The following is a 22,151-nucleotide window of genomic DNA, read 5'->3' on the forward strand; positions in this document are numbered from 1 at the left end:
ATTGGGGGGCACTGACTAGCCCCTCAATCTCAAGCGGCTGGGCGCGGTACGCGTGCCGCATTCCAGGCTCCAAAGCCAAACGAAGACATCCGAGCAGTCCCGTCCGCGCGCCGCATTCGCCGATTCGCGACCCTGGCGCGCACGATAGACATGACCCGCATCGAGAAGTTGAGAAGTGGGGGGATGGGGCAAGTTAGGATGACCAGGTGAGTACAAGGATGTGGATGCGGACACGGCACGTCGACTTCTGGCGCATATACCGGGAAATCCGGGGTCAGAGGATCGATATTTGGGCGCGCGGGCGGGGGGCACATGGACCGAGCGAGGACCGAGCGCACCGAGGCGATCGTCTCGCACTGCGAGAGGTTCGTTTGCGGCGTCCAAAACCCCCCGCCCCCTGTAGCAGGCTCCGCGGTCACACATCTCTCTTCCGACGACCCCGACTAACGAGCTCGCCGGGCCTTTATGCACACTTCGAGCGCGAGAAGCCGTCTGGACGACCTCGACTATCCAGTCAGCCTGAGCGTGAACAGCTGCGCTTGCACCGACTTTCTAGCGGACCTCTCTACCTTATCTCATTCTTTATCTATGCTATGACACATATTCACTAACTCTACTTATATTACAGGTGTTGGGCAGCATCCAGGTGTGAAAACGGGGACGACGGCGAACACAGGGAGTGCGGATGTGTGCGGTTGCGCGCCAGTGCGCGGGTGCGTGCGCGGGCAGGGGGATGGGCGCGCGCGTGCGTGCAGGGGTGCGTAGGTGCAGGGGTGCGTAGGTGCGAGGGCGGGGGTACGGGCAGGAGCGGGGGCGGGGGCGGGGGCGGGAACGGGGGCGGGGGCGCAGGCAGGGGTGGGAGCGGGGGCGGGGGTGTGAGCGGAGCAGGTCGAAGTAGATCGCGCGATGTCGCAGGAGCTCGCACGACGGCGAGGGTGCTCACACGACGTCGAGTGTAGTCACAGTGTATTAAATCACGACAATACAATTATTATACAGCAGCTTAATATTCGACTAGATGCGAAATGCCTCGATTCTCCCGCTTGGCACTGTGCTAGCCTGCAACCACGTTTGATTGGGCTCGCGCAAGATCGCATATAGTCCAAATTTTCGCGGCTGGTCGCAGCTGGTCACAGCCACGACCTCGTGCGACTTGCTGCGATCTCACAATACGCGTTTTCCACTGGGCCTCTCGTGTAGCGCCGTCAGACGGTGCGATCATGCAGATTCGTGATGGTCTTGTTCTGATCAACTCACGAACCATTCCTCTAGAACCTTGGATACTAAGAGTCAGATGTTTGTGAGACTATATCCATGCCAGTGCACCACCGTGTGCCTGGAGTGATTCTGGCAATGGCATACATAGCTTCATCTCCACCTCGGAAGAAACGCGGGCTCCACAAGCAGCTGATGAGGCACTTCCACTGATGAAGTGCGATAAGACGGTGCGCGCAGCAGCTGGGCCGGTCGATTATCGATCCATCCTCCTTTATTCCAGTCTCGTCGTAGTGATTGTCACCCCGTGGGCTGAGCTGGGGTGCATGGATGTTGGCACTCTCCAGGTCTCCGAGGTTATCGAAACGCAATCCAAGACATGTTTCTCGCGCTCCTCATTCGTAAGAGTGAGCTTCGGTATAGATTGACGGGTATTCGTTCCGGGAATGCGGTGAAGGGACGCCGAGTTCTCTACACCGGAATGCTATGCGCAGCTCACCGCACCATGGTCGGGTGGATCCGAATCAGAACGAGGTTGCGATGTCATCTCCAATCTCCCCGAATGATCGAGTTGTTGCACTAGGTCTATTTATGGAACCTGACATAAGGTGTGCCCTCCAACGCCCAGCTATAAAGAGCCCTATCCCGTTGCACTGTTCCCCTTCACATTCCTCCTCTTAACTTCATCCTCGCATACACAGACAACATGGGCTGGTTCTCTGACGACTCTGATCAGGCTGGTGCTTACGACCAGGTCTGTCGCAGTCGTTTGTCCCGATCAATGTGGAAATGCTTACGGTTGTCGTCGTCACCACAGGTAGTGAACGCCCCTCACAAGGCTGAGCTATCTCACGAGCTGATCGCTGGTGCTGCCTCTTACGAGGTGAGGCCTTCCCCTATCCAAGGTCATTGTTACTCACTAACACCCTTCGTGAAGGCCGCGAAGGCCTACGAGAGGCACTGCGCCGCCAACGGCCAGCCCGCGTCTCACAGTGAGGCTAAAGAGCTTGTGTATGTTTCACCCGACAATTTACCCGCTCACTGCTCACCAACTCATTTATAGCGCTGGTTTTGCTGGTGCCTTCGTTGACCGCATGGCTGAGTCCAAGGGTGTACGCATTTGTCTCCTTTCAGCTTGAATACACTGAATGATCTGTGTTTTATCCCTCTTCAGCTCGACTTCATTGACCGCGAGAAGGCCAAGCGTCAGGGTTAGTTTCGCCCTCCCCCGAATAGTGCGAATTTACTGAGCTGACATCTAATCTTTCTGCAGCTCAAGCGCAGTACAGCGACAATCTCTCTCAGGACTACAGTGGCCAGTACTAAGCGCGCTTATGGAGTGTGAGACAGAAGTGTAATTGCTTGTTTTTGATATACTGTGAAATGAATTTGATTGCAATGCATGATCCATCCGCCCTGGGATCTGATAAGAATCAGCTCATTCATTTGTCGCGCTCTACATGTCAACCTTCCTCAGGCTGGGCGCCATGCTTATGATACATAAAAAACCAGTGATAGTATAACTTACATCAACAATCCCGTCGTATGGCAAACGTTATTGCGCCTTGCTGAACCACTTCTTCAAATTCGTCTGGCCCATCGTTTCGACGGCTCGCTTCACGTCCACTCTGTCAAGGGCAGACCTATACATGACGAACTGCTTTGCCGTGCCCGCTGAAGGCGCCGAGACTGCTATAAGCACCCGCAGGGAAACGAGCCGCTCGAAGGCCTAGAGAGTGCACCATTTAGCCTTATCCGTGACAATCGACACGCGTTGAGATGACACGTACACCCATGAGCACCTCTCGGCTGCATCGTACCATGCCTATGCCGCCGCCTTCGACCTGGACCGGGGCGGACTGCGATGTGCGAACGTGGTCGCGGAAGCATTCGTGCAGCATCTCGAACGTGAATGTGTCGTGCCCTGATGTTGGAGCGTGCACCGAGGCGATGAGCAGGCATATTGCAGGATAGGGCAATGCTGAGTGGTATGCGTCAGTAGGATAAATTGAAGGGAGTAAGTGAAGAAGGCTCACAGGATAGGAAGGGGAACCGGGAGGGGCACCGCTGGATGGCTACAGAAGCAGCAAGCTTAGACGGCGAGAGATGCGGCGTCGCAGGCGTGAGTTCAAGTACTGAGTTCACCTATGTGTTGAGAAAATCAGACCCGAGATGCATGCACGTGTGGAGGGTGCCGAACTGCTCACGAGTATGCGACGGAGTATGTGCACGTCCCGGGTCAGTGCAAATGTCTCTTCAAAAATTCTGATCACCGTCTCGTCGCTCAGGAAAGTGTGGACACATTGCGCCCATAGCGACGGCCACTGGCCATTTACATCTATCTCAACCGGCGCGCACAAAACTGCTTGCGCGAGAGCCATCCAGTAAGAAACTCTACTGGGACAAGCCGTCCGCAGCATTCTCCCGGAGAAGCGGCTCTTCACCCGTTTCTCGAGGAGATTGATTGTATCGACGCGAGTTGTCACGCCAATGACTGCGACGCCTTTGTTTGCTTTGCTAGCCCTACAGCTCTGCACCGTGTCAAGGAGACAATACAAGAGTGACTGACGAGCATGTGTCGCAAACAGATCGAACGCGTCGATGATGATGACAGTAGGGCGAGAAAGAGTGGGAATGACGGATATAAGAGCTAGCAGATGCGCAGGAGGCGGGAGAGTAATCGTGGTATCTGCGGTATCGATAAAGGGATTCTCTGGATCCTCGTCGGCGTCTTTCTCTGCATCCGCAGGGAGGAGAGAGTTGCCGGTCTGAGAGGCAAGTTGTCGAGCGATCTCGCGTATAGCAAGGCGATCGTTGTGTTGTGCGTATCCAGACAGACATATGACAATAGGCATGTCCGGAAGAGAAGAAATGGCCAGCTCAACTAACTGCAAACAAGATAATTCAGAAGACAATCCTCGGCTCCTGGAGGTGCTTACTCGTGTCTTCCCACTGCCACGCGGTCCAATCACTAGACAACTATTTCCCTCTCCACGTAGTGCAGTGCCCTTGAGGAGGTCACTGAGCTGTTCGTACGCGATCTGAGTTGTGGAGGGACCGTCCTCGTCGACCGCGGCATCTTCAACTTCTACATGTGGCAAGGTCTGAAGCGACTCTAATATCGATCGCTTTTGCCTGTCCAGAGACGCGTGGAGATATGCAGGAAGAATGTGCGGCAGGCGACTGAGTGAAGCGTGGGAGGCGGCGGCTGCCTTTTGTTTCGGTGTTGTGGACGCTGATGCGGTGGACGATGTGTCAACCTTTCGAGGGCACGTTGTCCGGGAATGTGGACTGGATTCAGGATGTACTAACAGCTTGGCCTGGGAGATTACAGCCTCTGGAGATCCATACAATGTTTGATTAGTTCTGCGCTTGGACGGTGACGACGGGGACGGCGAGGCGCGTCTTGTTGGAGTGTGCGGTGCAGCAGGAATTGCTGCATGTGGCTCACGTTGAAGGCGTTGGGCTTGTGCTCGCGAGAGGCTAGGCGCAGGGGAGGCATTATCCTTCGTCGGCAACCTTGAAAGCCTCCTTGGAGTCACTATCTCGACTGCCTCAAATAATAGACGACGTGCGGCTCCCCGAGGGGTAAATACTCTAGTCGGCGTCACTGGTCTTGCAGGGAGTTTCCTGGAAGGTGTCAAGAGTAGCTCGTCTGCGTCGTCTGCGTCGTCTGCATCGCTCTCCGCAAGTGCATCCGCCACAAGACCACGAGCGCGGTGTGGGCGAGGAAGAGGTGATCGTTCTCTGCTCTCCACTGTTTGTGGTGGAGCTATTGGGGCATGAGGATGTCCGCGCGTTGACCTCCTCAACGTCGGAGAAGGGATGACCGGTAATTCGTGAGTCTTACGGAGTTTCCGTTTCGCAGGCACGGCAAGATCTGGTGCTGCAGAACTTGTTGCCTTGCGTTTAGGCGGCATACTTGGCTTCTATGACAACCGATGAGCAGGGTACTAGAAGTAAATGAGAGGGTCGGTATCATGATACGAAAGTGGCTGCGGTTGGTGGACGTGTCACGCGACGCGAGATGTCACTAGCTGTCACTTTGTCACAGCGCGTCTGTCAAGTTTTGACCTAGTGCCGCTACACCTATAGTTAGAGTGCCTCAAGTTTCAGAATTGACCCATCTTCAAGTTGCCTTCCAGTTGTGCGATCCCTATCACGATGGGATTTACTGGGTGCGGTGTGAATCTTTATCACTATCCTATGTTTATGTTTGAGAACCGTCCCACCAGACTCGCGCGATGGATCAACGCGCCTACTACTGGCATTGACCTCATAGCTCAGAATATCTTGCTGAACCATCAAGTTCGTCTGTCTTCACCGAGCACAGGCTGTCGTTTAAGGATGAGTCTGTTACCCAGGGACAATATCGTGGCAAATGGCATCTGAGTGTCAAGTCGTACCGCTCAACCCTCGGGAACACTCAAGGATATCAGATACCCTCCGAACGGTCAATGTGTACTCTCACTATGAATGGTATGTTCCGGCCCTGGCACATTGTCCGTTGAATGGTGCAACCATAGATAACTCGATAGAGAATGTATTTGTTCTCCTTGAAGACCCCGCTGCGCCCACACGAGCCGACTTGCAACAGATGCCAGATGTTTCCCCCCATGCCTACTCGCACTACCGTAATACTTTTTTGACACTGAGTCCTCCCGGTGCTCTTGAGCAATTACTTGCACAACTGCGAGCGCGATGGGTATCAGTGCGACAATCTACTGGGGCAGGACAGAAAGGTCAAGGAACAGGCCAACAACTTGTGATTGACGGGAAAATCTATTCAATCGGCCGGGACTGGATAGTCCGCGCTGGTAATGTAATTCTCGCTGGAGGTGCAGTGAAAGGAATGCTCCTTGAGGTACGTTGTCGTGTGGCCGTTTTGTCCCCGTCGTGTCTAAGTTTCGTATCTTCCAGGCTGAATATCTCCCACTGCCTGTCCTACATACACAAACAGCGGATGGGACGTCTGAATTACTGTCAAATTTGTTACTATCAGTTCTTCCAAATATCCCAGACGCTAAAACCGCCGCAGTGACCATCAGCGATTCGCAGTGGGAGGAAGTCCTTTGGGATAGAGAAGAGGAGGAGCAAATGGAGGCCGAGAAGGACAAGGGCTCTGTGGACGACATCTACGTCTCAGAGGATATGCCGGCAGATCGAAAAGGAGATTGGGTCGGTGTGGATAGAGACCGACGTTCGGCGTACTTGATCATTGGAGCCCTCAGATCCGAGGGCATACTCTGACCATACTATTAGTACGCATAATGCATGTCTTCTCTTGAGCTGTTTTACATCGTAACATGCTAGTCTCCCAAAGGCAGTTGTAGATACTCTGCTTCAACCTTCGTGACTCAGGATATCCGTATCTGACTGCCGCCGGCGAACATGCTGTCGATGTATCTATTGTGAAGGACCATCAGAGTACTAGTGCTCTGACTCGCGAGTCGAGAGCGTCGATATACAGTATATATATACCCGCCGTATTAAACAACTTGGACGGCTTTTATGGCGTGCAAGACGGTATGATTATTTGGGCCGCAAATCATGTAGGGAACATCAAGCAAACGCAAGGCACAGTGGGATTTCCCTGGAACGACGTCGACGCTGATGCCAAGTTTTACATCGGTCGGTGACTCGCATAGCTTAGACTAATAAACTGGGGGTGACGCTGAAAGACTCCACGGAATGACTCGAACTGTCTCAGGCCCTGGCTTTACGACGCTTCATGCACCTGAAGTTGGCTTTGAATAATGGTGCCTCCTCATCGTTGTTCTCTCCATCAAGTTCTGCAAGGATGATGCTCGCAGGCTCTTCCGTTAGGATACTGCCGAGGCGTGCAGGCTACGCTGGCGCTTATTCGATCTCTACTGCAGTTCAGTTCTATCAGAATCGACAACTGGAGCTCTATGCGGCGAAAGAAGCGCAGCGGTTGACTCTCAGGCAGCTGGTGCGGAGGTCCCCAGGCAAAGTCATTGATGCGTGTAATGTCGTCCCCGCCAGGTTTTCTTCGGTCGTTGCATGAACGATGAGCGTCTGATCAAGGTGTGTTGGCCGTGTTCTGACCAGTAGTGCGAAGACCGATATTCGAGTATCGAGAGTGCAAACTACGTGCGAACTGAGTTGTCAGTTCGCATCGCCCATAGGCTGCGGGACATGCAGTCTCTGCCATACGTGGTTGTTAACCAGGAGGGTGTAACAAAAGTCTATGAAGTGAGTTATCCCGCCCTTCTAGTTCCCCACGGATGAGATCATGTTTTGCTTTGATCCAGTTGTACTGGACTGCATTTGACAAGTATGTCGTTCATTCGTCGTTGTGCGTACTCTGCGCACCAATGCCCGCCTTCGCAGATTCCGGCGATACCCTCCTATCAATACCCTCGCAGAGAACGATGCCTTCTGTGTGTTTCTTCGCAATCTTCTTGATGAACAGTCAGGACGCTTTGTTCGCTGTCTCTTCATGAGCTCACCCGGCGGTGCACAGTAAGACCGCCATCCCAAATCTCTCGCTAGGCTTGTCGCTCTCTTCGCCTTACCTTGCGCCAGATCGTTTGGATTCCTTTATGCGCCGAATGCTCAGCTCACGGATATCACGCCGAGTTCTTGCGGAACACCACATCGCACTGTCCAAGTCCGCTTCGCTGAAACGAAACGGAGGACCCTCTTCCCAGGATCATGTTGGGATAATATACACCGGACTCGGTGTAAAGGACAGTATTGATAAGTGCGCGAGAATCCTGCGAAAACGCCCCCACAATATCGACCAAGACTTCGTGGAGAGCGTTGAATCGGATGCTTTGTGGTCCGATGTGATTGTGGACGGTCACGTCGACACTACATTCCCATATATCCGTGAACACCTCGAGTAAGCGTCATGCGTTATCTGTGCCTTTGTGCGGGTGAGCTCACAGTGTCGTCTCCCACAAGGTACATCGTGTTTGAGTTGTTGAAGAACGTATGTGATGGTTGTACCCGTAGCGACGATTTTGAAATAACACCTGCCAGTCGTTTCGTGCAACCCGTATCAAACATTCAAATGTTCATCAACTGCCTCCAATACGCGCCACTGTCGTCGCTGGCAAAAACGACGTGTGCATCCGCATATCAGATCAAGGTTCGTGTCGTTTTTGACTCTAACGATCTATTCCCTTAACGTCCTTGTATTTGCTGTTTTGGCAGGGGGTGGTCTGCTGACACCGGAAATTAAGTCGCCATCTGATCTCTTCTCGTTTTCGCACATTCGAAATGCTACTCGTCTAGAAGACGCCCGCCTAGGGGCGCTTCGCACCGTCAGTAGCAGCAGGCGTGGTATGACTGCTACTGTGGATGAGCAGATCAGCAATTGGCAGCAGGCCAAACAAAACGACGAGTCAGAGGAGGATATCGGTGACGGTCCACATCCTAGACTCGGTATTGGACTTCCCATGAGCAACACCTTCGCAACGTGAGATTCTTCCGACATTTTGCACTGATTGCTTAGTGTGTTGTTCTCTAGCTACTTTGGTGGATCGTTGGAGCTCGTCAGTCTGGATGGATATGGTGCGTGTGGTTACTGCCTACCCGTACCGGTGTCGTGTGTTGATGCTGGACCTCGCAGGGACCGATGTGTACCTTCGCCTACCGAAACTGGTGAGTGAATTGCGCACAGCTTTCGCGTCATTGTCTCTGAGCCTTCTCAGGGAACGAACTTGGAAGGTATTGAAGTATGACAATTTGTCGCAATGAGGACTGGCTAGTACAATGTCCATGGTGCTGTTTTGTTTAATATAATCACGTACATTCACCTCACTGTAGTTCTTAGCGCTCACTAATGATTCCAACTGATCAATTGCATTTCTGCGTCTCCGAAAAGCAGTGATTAGTATTGAGATCAATGCTTCATGTAGTGGCGAGTGTACAGTTTTCTGTTGTGAAGTGATCGAAGTCGGAAGTGGTCATTTCGGGTTCTGCACCTAGCATCCGCCGATTGGCAACCACTCCCAACAAGCCTCACGCTCAGCCCTCGTCACGTCCGTCCATGCAGTCGGCCCAGTCTTCGTCGAGCGTGAACAGCTCCCAATCTTCCAGCTCTAACTCGAACAACCCCGACTATGTATACTTCGACCGTACTACCGCTGGCTTCTCGGATGACGCTGTTCCTCGCGCGAAAGCTGCCCAACTGAAGTTGGAGCACTTCTACAAAGTCGCCGTTGATGCTGCCATAGAGCGCAACACCAGGTAGCGCAGCAATAGATATACACGTAGTTGCCAGACTGACCCATCCTATGCAGACGCGTAGAACTCGAGAGGAAGCTCGCCGCTGACACGACCATGTCTGATGACCGGAAACAGCGGCAGCTACAGCAGCTCGGAAAGAGGGAGTCCGCGTTTCTACGGCTTCGCAGGACAAAGCTTGGTCTGGATGACTTCCGGACGGTGAAGGTCATCGGGAAAGGTGCATTCGGTGAAGTATGCCTGCCCGGCCAGCGCAGTCTCTGCATGTCGTGACCGCCTGATCCGACAGATCTTTACAGGTTCGTGTGGTACAGAAGACAGACACAGGAAAGATATATGCGATGAAAACACTAAGAAAGGACGAGATGTTGAAAAAGGATCAGGTACGTTTGCTGTTGTGTAAACATCTGCATATGCCGGTACTCAATAGCGCCGCAGCTTGCGCACGTACGCGCGGAACGCGATGTCTTAGCAGAATCCAACTCCCCATGGGTGGTGCAACTGTACTATTCCTTCCAGGACCCTGCGTATCTCTATCTGATCATGGAGTTCTTACCTGGCGGTGACCTGATGACGATGTTAATCAAGTATGATACTTTCACGGAGGATGTCACCCGCTTCTACATCGCGGAGTGTGTGCTGGCCATTGAAGCCGTGCACCACCTCGGATTCATCCATCGGTAAAACCTCTGCGTCATCGTTGAAGACGTTCCACTGACCCGTTGATGCAGTGATATAAAGCCGGACAACATCCTCATTGATCAGTACGGGCACATAAAGCTGTCCGACTTCGGGTTGTCAACCGGCTTTCACAAACAGCACGACTCGAGCTATTACCAGCGTCTGCTGGACTCTGCTAACGGTGTGACCTCTCCGACGACCGCGGCGCGAAACAGTGTCATGGTCAATGCCATCCACCTTACAATGACGAGCAAGGATCAGATTGCGACGTGGAAGGCCAACCGTCGGAAGCTCGTGAGCTCCTCTATCTGTTGGATTGATTTTCTCTCCGCTGAAACAGAATACAGGCATACTCTACCGTCGGTACACCGGATTATATTGCTCCCGAAATCTTCCTGCAGAAAGGTTATGGAGACGAGTGCGACTGGTGGTCGCTCGGCGCAATCATGTTCGAGTGTCTTGTCGGCTATCCTCCCTTCTGCTCTGAAAACACGCATGACACGTACCAGAAGATCATCCAGTGGCAAAACTACCTTATCTTTCCCGATGACGTGCACCTAAGCCGTGAAGCAGAGGACCTCATCAGACGGTTTGTGTTAATTATGCGCTCTACGTCCTCCACAGTTCTGAACATGTGATTTTTCAGCCTCGTCACCTCGCCCGACCGACGATTGAACGTGGAGCAGATGAAACACCATCCGTTCTTCTACGGTGTTAGTTGGGCCGGCATCAGGAACATCGAGGCACCCTTCATTCCTCGCCTGCGTTCAATTACAGATACGTCTTATTTCCCGACGGAAGACCTTGACCAGGTGCCCGACGAGCCTGTTAGTGCAGACACGACTGGCGCAAGCAAGGATTTGGCGTTCTTGGGGTACGTGGTTGCTGCCACCCGTGCGCTCGCTTTCTTATCAATCGTCCCCTGTGTGTGCAGATACACTTTCAAGCGGTTCACGATCTCGTCTCATGCATTCTGAACACTGTACTTGCTACATCTCTGATCTTCGTTTCAATGACATACTCGGGATTATTTGGCTTTTGTAGTTCAGCACACAGCCCTCGCTCGTTGCATTTTCGACTTTCGTGGACTTATCACTGGCAACAAATGGCGTCTGGTCGATATATAGACAGTATAATCATCACCCCGCTCTCAATATCTCAAGTATGCGATTGATGTCGATGCTGGTCCTATTACAACGTGTCTGCCTCTACGACATGCGCTATACAATAGCTCTGGTCGTACATGTTCTGTGCTGTTTATAGTGGACGGATATCAAATTAGTGGTGGAAGTAGCGTGCAGTATGAACAAATCATGACGACGGCCGCGGTGCTCCGCCATTGTGCGTCTGGAGCAGAGGTCTCAACTAAAAGCAAGGTCAAGCAGGGAAAGCAGATTACGCCAGAAAAACGGACGCACCATCTCTCGAAAGATCGGAAGTAACGTCGGGATATGCTGGAGCTCTGGAGGCTTAATGTCCCACCCCTTGCGCTTCTTCGGTGGTTGTGGAGGCTTTGATTTCTCTCGACGCCGCTCGCCCGCTGGTGGCGACCGCCGTGGCAGTGGTGCGGAAGTAGGAGTGCGAACCCTGGAAGGTGTTGGTGGGACGTCTTTATACATGGCAGGAGGGGAGCGAATCAATGGTGTGCCCGGAGCGGATATCGTCCTCGACCGTTGTGGAGGCCTGGGGGTAGGCCTGTTCGAGCCCGACAGTACATCCATAGAAGCTTTGCGATTGGGATACGGTGTCGGGCGTGACAGCTGCGGTAAATGACCGATCGTGATCGTGTGGGAGCGCGCGACGGGTGGACCCTGACGAACTGGTTGCGCAGGACTCTCAGTGGCGTTGCCCTCGGTACTCCCATCGCTCTCGCTCTCATCCTCATCGTCTTCCCCATCGTCTTCGTCTTCGTCATCGTCGTCACCACTGGAACCCGTGCCGGACGACGATTCGTACGAGCTCGAATCATCGTCCTCGTCCGTATCCTCTGCCGCGAGGTCGTCTACATCGCCGTCGACGAGCTCGCCGAAGCTGAGATCCCGCACGACGCCGTTCACGAGCTGTGCGGCCATCTCGTCCTGCGCGTCCGCGTCACTGAGGCCCTGCGTTCGCCCGAATCGCCTGCGCACCTTGTCCTCATAAACGACCTTGAGCTTGTAATGGTACAGCGCGATCTCGTCGACCTCCTTGATGATGTCCGCGCGCTCCTGGCCCGTGTGTGGCAGGAGGAACTCGAGCGACAGCGGCTCACCCAGCCCGTCGCGCATTAGCGTGAGGAAGAGCTCAATCCACTGCATCAGCGCACTGAAGAGACCCTCGCCTTTCGAGTGGACTTTGTGAACGAAATTATAGAATGACTGCTCGTGCCGCTGAATAAGGTTTATGAAAACCTGGACAGTCTGCGCTGGATCCAGTTGGCTCGCTGAACACGGCAAGGCGTGTCAGTATGCATACAACAGGCAAACGCGGCGCGACAGCGACGTACAATCCTCGCACTGCTCCACGGTTCGGATGAGATCATTGATGAAGTTCTGCACGTCACCTAATGAATCCGCTATACTAGCCGCTCTGTAGACTTGCGCCAGAGGGGCATAAAATATTGTGATAATATCCTTGAGCAGCTCAGCAGTAGTGCCCTAAACGAATCAACGGTGAGTCCACATGTGACGAGACCGTGAAGGTTCAAACCTCGAAGATGAGCTCAATCAGCTGCTCGCGGTCCCGCAGGCGTGAGTAGAGCTTCGCTAATACACTAAGATCTTCGAAGAGCCACGCCGCCTCATCCTGCGGGCCCTCATCGTCGTCCGAGTCGGTAAGGGTCTCCGTATATTTGACGTACTCTTTATGCGCGCGGTGTGCATACATCACGCGCTGCATCTGCTGGCGCGTGAGCGCGGGGTCCTCTCGGGAGCGCAGCACCGCAGCGATTATGTGCACGTTCTCCGCAGCTGCGTGAACGGAACATAGGGACGAGGCGTCAATGTCGGCAACGTGTTAAGGAGAGAGGGACGGACCAGCGTCGGCCTTGTACACCGCCTGGATCTCGCGGGGAGCATACACGAAGAGACGGACCTTTTCGCACATCGGGTCGTCGCTGACCTTCACCTTGACTGCATTGATGTCCTCTTCCAGCGCACGCACCTCCTCCATGAGCGAACCCGTGAACATCCTGCCGACAGTGTTAATACCGGCCCAGAATCAGTCACAGTGCATAAACTGCGATTACTCACCGCTGCAGCAGACTGCGGCCGCCAAACGGTTGTGCGAGGAACAGGTCCAGAACACCTGTGAGGATATGGTGAATCCGAGATCTTCGATGAAGCAAAATTATAACGGCCTACCCCGAATCATCCCCATGGGATTGCTAATCTTCAGCGCTGCCTTGAGCATGAAGTACGGTATCATGCCGTGTATACGCTTCAGCCCAGCAAAGCTCTGGGACGCATTATCGGCCGCGACGAAGTGATGGAAGACCGTCGACGCGAGTCTGCCATGAGCCACCGATTAGAGCTTAAAGCAAGCCAGTAGCAAAGGCTGAATACTCACGTTATTCGCGCCCATTCCACGACCGCCTGATAATTCTCAGGCAGCTTATGCACGTCCTCCGTCTGCTTGATCGTGGCGAAGATGCGCGTGAGGCCATCTGTGCAGAGTTGGCACGCGTTCCCCGATTGAATCGCACTACGACGCACCTTTAGCTAGCAGCTCGCCCTTTACGCCCCGCACTGCATCGCGAAGTCCGTCTACTCGCGAGGTGATCTCCTGTGCGAAGCGCTTGCGCCCGTCCTCGCGCACGCTGTCCGCCTCCTCCCGCCGGCGTGCATCCTCGACCTCCTCCGGCGAGAGCTTGGTCGGACTGGAGAGCAGGAATGAGCGCAGGACGGGCGATGACGCGATCTCGGAGGACGCGAGGAGTGTGTGGAGATATGAGCGCAGCGTCAGCCTATTTTTCTCGCGCGCGAGGCGTGACGCCTGCTGGTTCATGCCGCCGGAGGTCGACGTGGAGCTAGTCGGAGGCTGCATGGAGAAGGACGTGGGGCTGAGTGGAGGCTGCATGGAGAACGAGTCGCTGCTCGAGCTGCTACTGGAGCTCGGCAGGTCGTACACCCCGGGCATCCCTTGCACAAGGGGTGCGCGTATTGTGGATGTGGCGGGACTTGTCATCATGGATGGCGGTCCACTGGAGTAGCCGGAGGTAGAGTAGCCGGCGGACAACGGCGGGGAGGCAGAAGGGGATGTGACGGTGACATTTACAAAGGTGCGGTCTTTAGCTGGTGGTGGGGGGATCGTCTCGGAAGGGTGCGCCTTACGGAGTTCGTCGGCCAGCGTTCTGAAGTCACCATACCGCCGTGAAACGAACACGTCGGGGTGGCGAGCGCGTCTAGTGCGTACGATAAACTCCTGCAAGGAGGATGAACATATGCGCTTTTAATGAGAGGATCGACGGCCACACACCTCGTGCACCCTATTTCGTATGCGCCTCTTCTCGGTGACGGTCCTGACACAAACGACGTTCACGTCAAACAGATCTTTGAGTTTTCTTTCCCTGGCAGCGCGCTTCTCTGCAAGCTTTTCGAGTCTAGTAAGATCTGCCTGAGTGAGACGTACGACCTCCTCCGGTTCGACAAGCTTGGTACCACTGGTAGTGAGCATGGCCATGTTCCTCTCGAATTTGGCGAGTATACGAGTGCGGGTAGCGTCTTCGGCATCTTCTGGAGCATCGTCTAAGACGGACGTCGGGGAGAGGTTGCGAGAGAGTATGGAGACCATGAACGGCTGGAGCGTCTCCGGAAAGAAGTCGCGGGGTGCGGCGGCGAGAAAGGGGAAGGTGATGACAAAATGGCGGAACCAATACCGCAGGAGGGGGAGTTCAAGCTGGGGCGCATCTCTGGGAGGTGGGCTGAATGGGGGACCGAGGTAAGAAAAGGTGGATACGTTATTTGTAGGGGCGGCAACGAGAGCATCAAGTTCGCGCTGGAACTGCAAATGGATAAGCTGCTTCTTGAGATAGTGGGCGCGAAGGGGAGTTAGGGTGAAGAGATCGGGAGCTGCAGGGGGGTTCTTGTCTGCGTTGTGGCTGGGAGGGGTGGGCGAGGAGGCAGGGGTGTGGGTAGGGGACGAGGGAGAGGCGTTGATTAGGGACGAGAAAGAGGTGTGGGTAGGGGACGAGAGCGGGGTGACGAAGGGAGAGTCTGGAGGACTGGAGGGCACTGTGAGCAGAGGGACCGATGGAAGGGACTCCGTCGGGGTCGAGTGTGTGGCATCCTCCATCGTTGTGGACGACGAGCAGAGGTGGAGTAGCAGTGAGGACGGTGCCTGTGCGCGCACAGCCGGTAGATGATGATGACGTCAGCGGCTGCGATGGGGCTTTGGGCGCTTGACAGGCTCCTAGTAAAATACAGGGAATATACAAGGGATATGCAGCGAATATACAATGGATATGCTCAGGGCGCATATATGCGCACGCCCCGGTACGTCTTCCCGCCACCGTCGAGCAGCTCCTTCAAGCGGATGGCGACTCCCTTCACGCTCTCTCTGCTCCCATCCGTCTCCTTCCACAGCCCCGCCACCGTCCAGCACTCCGAGCACGACTTGCTCGCCTTGCTGATCGTCTCCACCTCCAGCTCCCCCCGCGCGTGCAGCGCCACCACCACATCGATCAGCCGGCCGAACCCCGTGTGCCAGCTGTTCAGTCCATGCTCCGCGTTCATCGTCGTGTCAGTGATCAGATACGACGATGACAGCCCGAGACAGCGTCGCAGCACTCGCTGGTCGATCGTCCCACCCGTCCGCGTCATTCGTCCGAGCATGTTCACCACGAACACCCCGTAGTCTGTCGGCGGCGATCGAGAGACCGGCGGCGGTCCTGCGGTCGGTGGGCCAGGTAGCGCCAGCAGCTGGTCCCATCCCTGTCTACCACTGTCAACGTCGCGCGCCCGATCCGAGAGCACACCCACCTCTGTATGGGCCTGCGAGTTACTCATTTGTATCGTCCCTGTACATGAAATTAGATATGTGCGCACACCCCTCTTCGCGTGAGCGACTTGCCTACCTATATATGGCCTGTTGGCAGTAGTTTACCTGACAGATTTGGCCAACACGAGGACCACGTATACTGCGTTGTTCGAAAGTCCTGCTCAACGTTGGGCGTGTAGGCCGCTGGACCATAGGCTGGGGGGAAGATAACTGGAACGTTGCCTGGAGATTGCCTGGAGATGAGCCCTGCGCCAAGACTATTGTAATGCGCCAGCCCGCCGGTATCCCGCCCTCTGTGCCTGGCACGTGCTTTTTCACACTGTCCGCCAGCGCGAATCTGTCCCCGCTCACCGTTGTGTCTGACGCCGACGAGCCGTCCAGGAGAAACGAACATGTCCCTCCGTTTTCTCCAGTTTCTCACTCCCCCGCAGCCCGTCACTAGACCCGAGTATGATGGGCTCGAGTTCAGGTGGAGGATGCTCACCTTCCGCCCCGCATGTGCGTACCCCGCATTCTCTTTTGAGTCACTCAGAGATTATATGTCGCGCAGTGTTCAAGCAGGAGGCAGTCATCCTTGCAATTGCCCTCGTGTATATAGCCGCCTATTTCATCGGGAAGAAGATGAATGCAAACAGGGCGAATAAATGGTCGGTCCGTAATCACATCGCAAGCATGACGCATGCTCACTTTACACCAGGTTCAAAGAGCAGCGCTCGATCCTGACAGCACAATTCTCCAGACCATGGCAAAGAGAGGGGCTCATCCAAGGTACTCCCCCTGCTCCTCGTGCTAACCGATGAAAATCCAAGTCTTCTTCAGACGGGAGCTCCGACTTCTTCATTTACTCCACCGGCCGGCGCGCCCTCACCTCGCTGCACACGACACTCTCGCTGCGCCCGCGCCACGATCTCGCTCAAGTCGCGTTTCAATTCGGGCGCGGGCTCATTGAGCTCGACTACAAGCCCTGCGACGAGGTGGAGCTCAATTTCGCTTTCAGAAACACGCCCGGCAAGGAGGGCGTCCCCGACTGCGTTTGGGCCGTCGTCGCCAAGGACCAGATCCGCGGTATCAAGGAGAACCGGTGGGATCTCGTACGTCCCGCATGTCTATCCCTGCAGAATGCGACCGGACCGTGACGCCCCTTGCGTGCTATCCCAGACCTTCACCAAGACGACGGACAACCCGAGCCTCCCGCCCTCGCTCACGGTCATGTCAGGTAAGCCAGCCAGCCACACGTCCCCACACGCGCCCACACCTGCCCGCTCGCCTGCTCAGAAATCGCCGACGTCACGACGAACCTCCTCAAGCCGCTCGGGACGCTCTCGCTCCCCGCAGTGCTCTCCGACCCCGCGCTCCTCCCGTACTTCCGCTCGCTGTCGCTCACCGACCAGCCGCGCACCCGTCCGAAAGCGCCGCCCGTGCCAGGGGCACCGCGAACGCGGCACCTGATCCTCTCGCTCGCCCTGCCCCCGCCGTCCGCCGCACAAGCGGTGCGCCCGCTCATCGCCGCGTCATTCCAGCTCGTCGACGCGATCGCGGGCGAAGGGAAGGTCTTCGGCAGCCGGGGCGGGCTCGCGGCTGCGCTGCGTCCCGAGACGAAGTCGAAGCTGCGCAAGGTGCGGGAGGAGCTCGCGCGCGAGCTCAAGGAGGAGGCGGGGAAAGAGAAGGCGGAGGAGAAGGCGGAGGAAAAGGCTGCCGCAAAGAAGAAGGCAGAGGAGGAGCGGCTGTCGAAGCTGAGTGCCTCGGATCAGAAGAAGGTGCGTGCTGCGTGTGTGGAAGGTAGGCGACGCCCGGTGTTTATGTGTTCTGTCGTTAGGAAATGGAGCGCGAGAAGAAACGGCTCATGCGCAAGACGCAAGGGAAGGTTAAAACGCGGTAGCGCTTCGTTTTCAATCTGCTGTTTTATCTTGGAAGAGGATTTGCGGGCCGACATGCTGGAGGTCCAAAATGATATTATTGCATCTGCATCTACATGTACATGTTGCTTTGCATATACTAAACTTCCTGCATACCAATCATACAAGTATCCTGAAATCGTGCATCCAAAGGCAAGATTATTCGTAAATCATCACAAAGTGTTAGTCCTCACCGCTCCACGAAGGCGAATGTTCTGAGATGGGGGAGACGGTGAAGGAAAGGTGCTCACACTTTCGTCCGCATCCTCTTGCTTCTTGTCGTTCTTGCCCTGCCCCTTGGCATCCTTTGCCGCTGCCTTCGACGCGCCCCCTTTGGCGCCCCAGTAATTAAACAGTCGGAGCACCCACGTCGGTCTTAGGCTCTGATTCTCCACAACATCGACCTCCTCCTCCTCTGCCTCGATATCAACACCTGCCCCAAGTGGGAGGCCCGCCTCATCCTCCGCCTCGCTCTCCGTCCGACCGCGCCTGTCGACCAGCCGTTCCTCCCCGTCCAACGTCCACTGCACCCAATTGAACCGCCCATGTGCACCGCGAATGCCCTGCGGGTGCCGCCTGCCCGTACCGAACGTCTTCTGCCGGAGGGCAAGCACTCGCTGGAGAGGCTGCGCGGCCATGTGCCACAGGTCGTCCACGAGAAACTGCGCTGACTCGTACGCGAGCGTGTTCGTCTCCTGCGTGAGCGCATCCGAGCGCGTGCGCGCGGCCTCGAGCTCCTGCAGCACGTGAGCGCGCTGGCGGAGATCTTCGAGGGCCGGCCGCGCAGACTCGTGGTCCTGCCGCAGGCGCGAGTTTGTGCGCGAGAGCGACGACGTGAGCGCCTCTAGGCACGCGACGACGTTCGCGAGGTGCGCCTCGCGGCGATGCATCACAAGCAGCTGCCCGCAGAGGTCGACGTCGATGCGCATCCGGTCCAGCGGGAGCACCCGCATTCCCTTCAGGTCTAGAGCGTCGTCAAAGCTTCTCCGGCGCTGCAGGCCAAAGGCAATTGGTCTCCGTCTGAAGACATCCTCCGTTGCTGTTTCATCCATGTCGGCACTCAGTTCTTCTGAGGGACCCCAAGAGTCGCTCCTCCCAAGCAGACTTGCATTGGGCTTCCTCCCGTACTGCACATCGTCCTCATCTAACAAGTCTCTCGCACTGACAGGGTCTGACCAGCTGATGATACGCGACTGAAACATTGCTTTCGTAGAAGGCCGCTTCTGGTTGAATTCGGTGACGCGTCGATCATATTCGGAGAGTTCGCTGACTGAACTCTCGGCAGGACCGAGCGAGCGAAAGCCGTACAGAGAAGGATTGGCAACAGTGGGCTCAGCTGCGTAGTAGCGATCAGAAACGAGTACACGACCGCGACAAAGTAGTTGGATGCTCACATACTGGGGAGACCTGTCCGCTACTCAATATCTCGTCTTCGTCAGCTTCACTAGGGGAGTACAAGAGTATCAGTAGTCAGACAGAGAGGTGGCAGTTTCAGATCTAACCTCGATATAACTACAGAAGGCACCGTTATCGGCTGCGCAGATGGTCCAGATTGTCCAATCCGTGCTCCGCGTGGGGGAGACTCAGGCGATAGAAACGCTTTCCCTAGCGTGCCGAAGTCGACACTCAACTTCTTTGTCCTGCTCAAGCTACGGATCATTGAGTTAACCAGTGAAACACTACCCAGTGACGTCACTCACGCAGCCCAATTCTCAAATTTCCGTTGTACCCTTCCGGGCCATGGCCGGGCACCGTTATGCTCACACTCGTCCTCGGACAACTTCGGCTCTTTCTCCTTGTCTCTGTCATACTTCTCCTTGTGCTTACCCTCTTTGCCATCCTTCTCTCGTCCTTCTCCCTCCCTTTCCGTTTCCTTCTCGCGCGAGCGCTCCTCCCCCATTTCCCCGTCGCTCCAGGCTACCTCCCGATCACGCCGCTTCTTCCTTGCCTCTCCCGGCCTCCCTGTCCATAAATAGAGGAAGCTCTGCGGCGAGTCTTTTGAACCACCAGTTATTACTTTCACCAGAGCAGACAAGTCGGACGTCGGGTTTACACTGGTCGCCGCACCAGAACCGGGGCTACCTGCCTCCGAGCTAGAGGCGCCAGTGGTGGTGCGTATGTCTGTCGCAAGATCGTCGAGTTTGTTGATGAGCACACGGTGGACCTTGTAGGAATCGTTCTGTCGCATCTTCTTCTCGTAGGCAGACCTGATGGACTCGATTACAGGCAGACACAGGCACGTCACGGGCGGAATTGAGGGCGCCGGAGGGACGGGAGAAGCGCCAGACGAAGAGGGCGAAGAGCCGGAGAGAGGGCTCGTGTTGGGAATTACGGCTTGAGTGACACTGAGGGAGTGGGAGTGGGACTGCGTAGTAGATTTGGAAATGTAGGTGTCAAGGGCTCTGATGAAGGCCTGCGGGTCTACGAAGGGATCCTTCGGCACGACCTATCAAAGGACCAACAACATTCAGCGGACGAATGGCGTTCTATAGACCAAGGAACAGCGTACGTGTCCAAGTGCGTGCAACTTATTGCGCAACGTTAATATTGAACTGAAGAGTGCTGCTACAATTGACGGATCCGCTACCCTTTCCATCGGCTTATAAGTTAAGTGCGTGGTGAGAGGTTAATATATTTCAGAATCAAGTATTGGTATCCGAAATTTCGACATACCTCTACTTTCATGTACAATTCTCCAATTTCAACCACCCAGCGTCTGAGACCCTCGCATGTGACATCGCATAGCAAGCCATTGCGTTCTTCCGGCAGGATGTCCAGCATGCCATAGATCGTGAGCGCAGCTTGAATAAGCTTAACCAGTTCTAAGACTGTATCATTAAAGAGGGTAGAAGACTGAGCGAGCGCCTTTTCTGGAATGCGATACATTGAGATAAAACGGTCTTTTGTGGCATCACTATTTGCAGGTGTGAACAGAGAGGTAGATGATGACTATAAAAGTTAGGAGCACACCTAGGTTCCTCTAGCGTCAACGCACTGCGCCCGCTGCAACCCATCCTGAGGATATTGATGTTCGTGTACAGCTGTTCGCGCACTAGCAGAAAATTGCCGCGAGGGATGTGCACAATAGTGTAATCGGAGCGGAAATTAGCCAACGACGTCACCATAAGCGTTCCTTTGTCTGTCTTCAATAAAATATTAGTCGACAATTATCTGCTGGCGATTGAACTGACCTCCTTTGCACGCGCACCTTCACGGCGCAGCTCTCGAATGGCGTTGTCCCACTCCGTCGCAGCATCTACTTGACTCAAGGAGGACTGAGGACTGAGCGCTGTAACGGTGATCTACGGCCATGCAAGGTGAAACCAGAATACTCAAATTTTCAAGGTAGGATCAGACCTTATGCGATGGCTCCCCTGTTAATACAGTCAGCGCAGTGACAGGACGCCGCCGCTCTACTACCCTTGGAACGCTGTATCAGCGTCCGAAGAGCCCCTGCGCGTACCCTCTTTAGAGCACTCACCATCTCTCTACGGCAAATATTTGGAAGCCCTCGAGTTCAATCTGTTCCTCCACCACTTCAAACTTGCGACCCCCTCCAATCCAATCTGAAGTTACAGTGCTCGTAGAACGTTCATTTGGGTCAACAGGGACAAGATTGGATGTTGAGCCTGCCCTAGACCGAGGAGGCTTCGACGGGGAGAATCTTGCTGGTGGTGGAACACGAGGAGAACCATTCGGTATCGCTTTCGGGGAGCGAACGGTGGGCATGAGAAGCCTTCTGGATGTAGGAGGTAGTAGCACATTGCTCGAAGAAACTTGCGGGGTGAGAAACGGAGTAGAAGGATGTGATGGTGCTAGGGACGCTCCTAGTGACGAAGTGGCTGCATGGGTTTGCGAGCGAGATATGGAGGGTGGTATGGGGGACGCGCTTCCGGAAGAAACATGAGATATGGTCGAAGACTTCGAGCGGGTAGGCAGTGGAAGAAGGTCGAATGGAGAGGACATGGACGTTTCGTCCGAGTCTGTCTCGGTGCGCAGCGCCCGGGTCAAGACGCACATGTGTCCACAAATGGAAGGTCTCCTGGTTCGCGAGTAAATTGCATCAACACATATATACAGTACATACAGTATGTGTACTTAGTGCTTTGGTTATCATCCCTACACAGAGCCTTTACAACATAATTTCTGGAGAGTGCTCAATCAATT

At 54.9% G+C, this 22,151-nt stretch overlaps 9 protein-coding genes across 9 annotated transcripts; 5 read left to right on the forward strand and 4 right to left on the reverse strand.

Annotated features, from left to right (window-relative positions):
- Positions 1-1,921: 1,921 nt before the first annotated feature.
- On the forward strand, positions 1,922-2,541 carry SCP_0207480 (hypothetical protein; the record flags this gene model as incomplete). Its single annotated transcript, XM_027754660.1, has 6 exons — positions 1,922-1,969; positions 2,033-2,098; positions 2,153-2,226; positions 2,279-2,327; positions 2,390-2,426; positions 2,489-2,541. The coding sequence occupies 6 exons, from the start codon at positions 1,922-1,924 to the stop codon at positions 2,539-2,541; spliced, it is 327 nt and encodes a 108-aa protein (XP_027610461.1).
- Positions 2,542-2,770: 229 nt separating this feature from the next.
- On the reverse strand, positions 2,771-5,135 carry SCP_0207490 (predicted protein; the record flags this gene model as incomplete). The annotated part of the gene is made up of 5 exons (XM_027754661.1): positions 2,771-2,944; positions 3,006-3,196; positions 3,252-3,360; positions 3,423-4,103; positions 4,155-5,135. The coding sequence occupies 5 exons, from the start codon at positions 5,133-5,135 to the stop codon at positions 2,771-2,773; spliced, it is 2,136 nt and encodes a 711-aa protein (XP_027610462.1).
- Positions 5,136-5,687: 552 nt separating this feature from the next.
- Positions 5,688-6,465, forward strand: SCP_0207500 (hypothetical protein; the record flags this gene model as incomplete). Its single annotated transcript, XM_027754662.1, has 3 exons — positions 5,688-5,694; positions 5,742-6,079; positions 6,136-6,465. 3 exons carry the CDS (start codon positions 5,688-5,690, stop codon positions 6,463-6,465), a joined length of 675 nt encoding a protein of 224 aa, XP_027610463.1.
- Positions 6,466-6,946: 481 nt separating this feature from the next.
- SCP_0207510 (alpha-ketoacid dehydrogenase kinase) lies at positions 6,947-8,927 on the forward strand (the record flags this gene model as incomplete). Its single annotated transcript, XM_027754663.1, has 12 exons — positions 6,947-7,168; positions 7,222-7,263; positions 7,318-7,431; positions 7,491-7,513; positions 7,570-7,650; positions 7,703-8,083; positions 8,146-8,173; positions 8,224-8,332; positions 8,398-8,662; positions 8,714-8,757; positions 8,816-8,847; positions 8,898-8,927. 12 exons carry the CDS (start codon positions 6,947-6,949, stop codon positions 8,925-8,927), a joined length of 1,371 nt encoding a protein of 456 aa, XP_027610464.1.
- A 308-nt stretch (positions 8,928-9,235) lies between these two features.
- Positions 9,236-11,090, forward strand: SCP_0207520 (Serine/threonine-protein kinase CBK1; the record flags this gene model as incomplete). Its single annotated transcript, XM_027754664.1, has 8 exons — positions 9,236-9,435; positions 9,489-9,666; positions 9,732-9,815; positions 9,871-10,112; positions 10,164-10,407; positions 10,461-10,702; positions 10,760-10,987; positions 11,048-11,090. The coding sequence occupies 8 exons, from the start codon at positions 9,236-9,238 to the stop codon at positions 11,088-11,090; spliced, it is 1,461 nt and encodes a 486-aa protein (XP_027610465.1).
- A 334-nt stretch (positions 11,091-11,424) lies between these two features.
- SCP_0207530 (hypothetical protein) lies at positions 11,425-15,384 on the reverse strand (the record flags this gene model as incomplete). Its single annotated transcript, XM_027754665.1, has 11 exons — positions 11,425-11,478; positions 11,532-12,191; positions 12,243-12,535; positions 12,599-12,749; positions 12,802-13,061; positions 13,128-13,282; positions 13,344-13,398; positions 13,455-13,600; positions 13,660-13,756; positions 13,806-14,514; positions 14,569-15,384. The coding sequence occupies 11 exons, from the start codon at positions 15,382-15,384 to the stop codon at positions 11,425-11,427; spliced, it is 3,396 nt and encodes a 1,131-aa protein (XP_027610466.1).
- A 173-nt stretch (positions 15,385-15,557) lies between these two features.
- Positions 15,558-16,281, reverse strand: SCP_0207540 (predicted protein; the record flags this gene model as incomplete). Its single annotated transcript, XM_027754666.1, has 4 exons — positions 15,558-16,022; positions 16,071-16,108; positions 16,166-16,176; positions 16,256-16,281. 4 exons carry the CDS (start codon positions 16,279-16,281, stop codon positions 15,558-15,560), a joined length of 540 nt encoding a protein of 179 aa, XP_027610467.1.
- Positions 16,282-16,481: 200 nt separating this feature from the next.
- SCP_0207550 (DUF1682-domain-containing protein) lies at positions 16,482-17,968 on the forward strand (the record flags this gene model as incomplete). The annotated part of the gene is made up of 7 exons (XM_027754667.1): positions 16,482-16,587; positions 16,640-16,736; positions 16,787-16,857; positions 16,909-17,180; positions 17,248-17,305; positions 17,365-17,846; positions 17,906-17,968. The coding sequence occupies 7 exons, from the start codon at positions 16,482-16,484 to the stop codon at positions 17,966-17,968; spliced, it is 1,149 nt and encodes a 382-aa protein (XP_027610468.1).
- Positions 17,969-18,157: 189 nt separating this feature from the next.
- On the reverse strand, positions 18,158-22,004 carry SCP_0207560 (hypothetical protein; the record flags this gene model as incomplete). Its single annotated transcript, XM_027754668.1, has 10 exons — positions 18,158-19,320; positions 19,379-19,428; positions 19,487-19,633; positions 19,685-20,430; positions 20,494-20,583; positions 20,658-20,898; positions 20,955-21,127; positions 21,176-21,286; positions 21,342-21,405; positions 21,466-22,004. The coding sequence occupies 10 exons, from the start codon at positions 22,002-22,004 to the stop codon at positions 18,158-18,160; spliced, it is 3,324 nt and encodes a 1,107-aa protein (XP_027610469.1).
- Positions 22,005-22,151: the final 147 nt, after the last annotated feature.

The sequence above is a fragment of the Sparassis crispa genome (assembly GCF_003851025.1).
Source record: "Sparassis crispa DNA, contig_000001F, whole genome shotgun sequence".
NCBI classification, from domain to species: Eukaryota; Fungi; Basidiomycota; class Agaricomycetes; order Polyporales; family Sparassidaceae; genus Sparassis; species Sparassis crispa.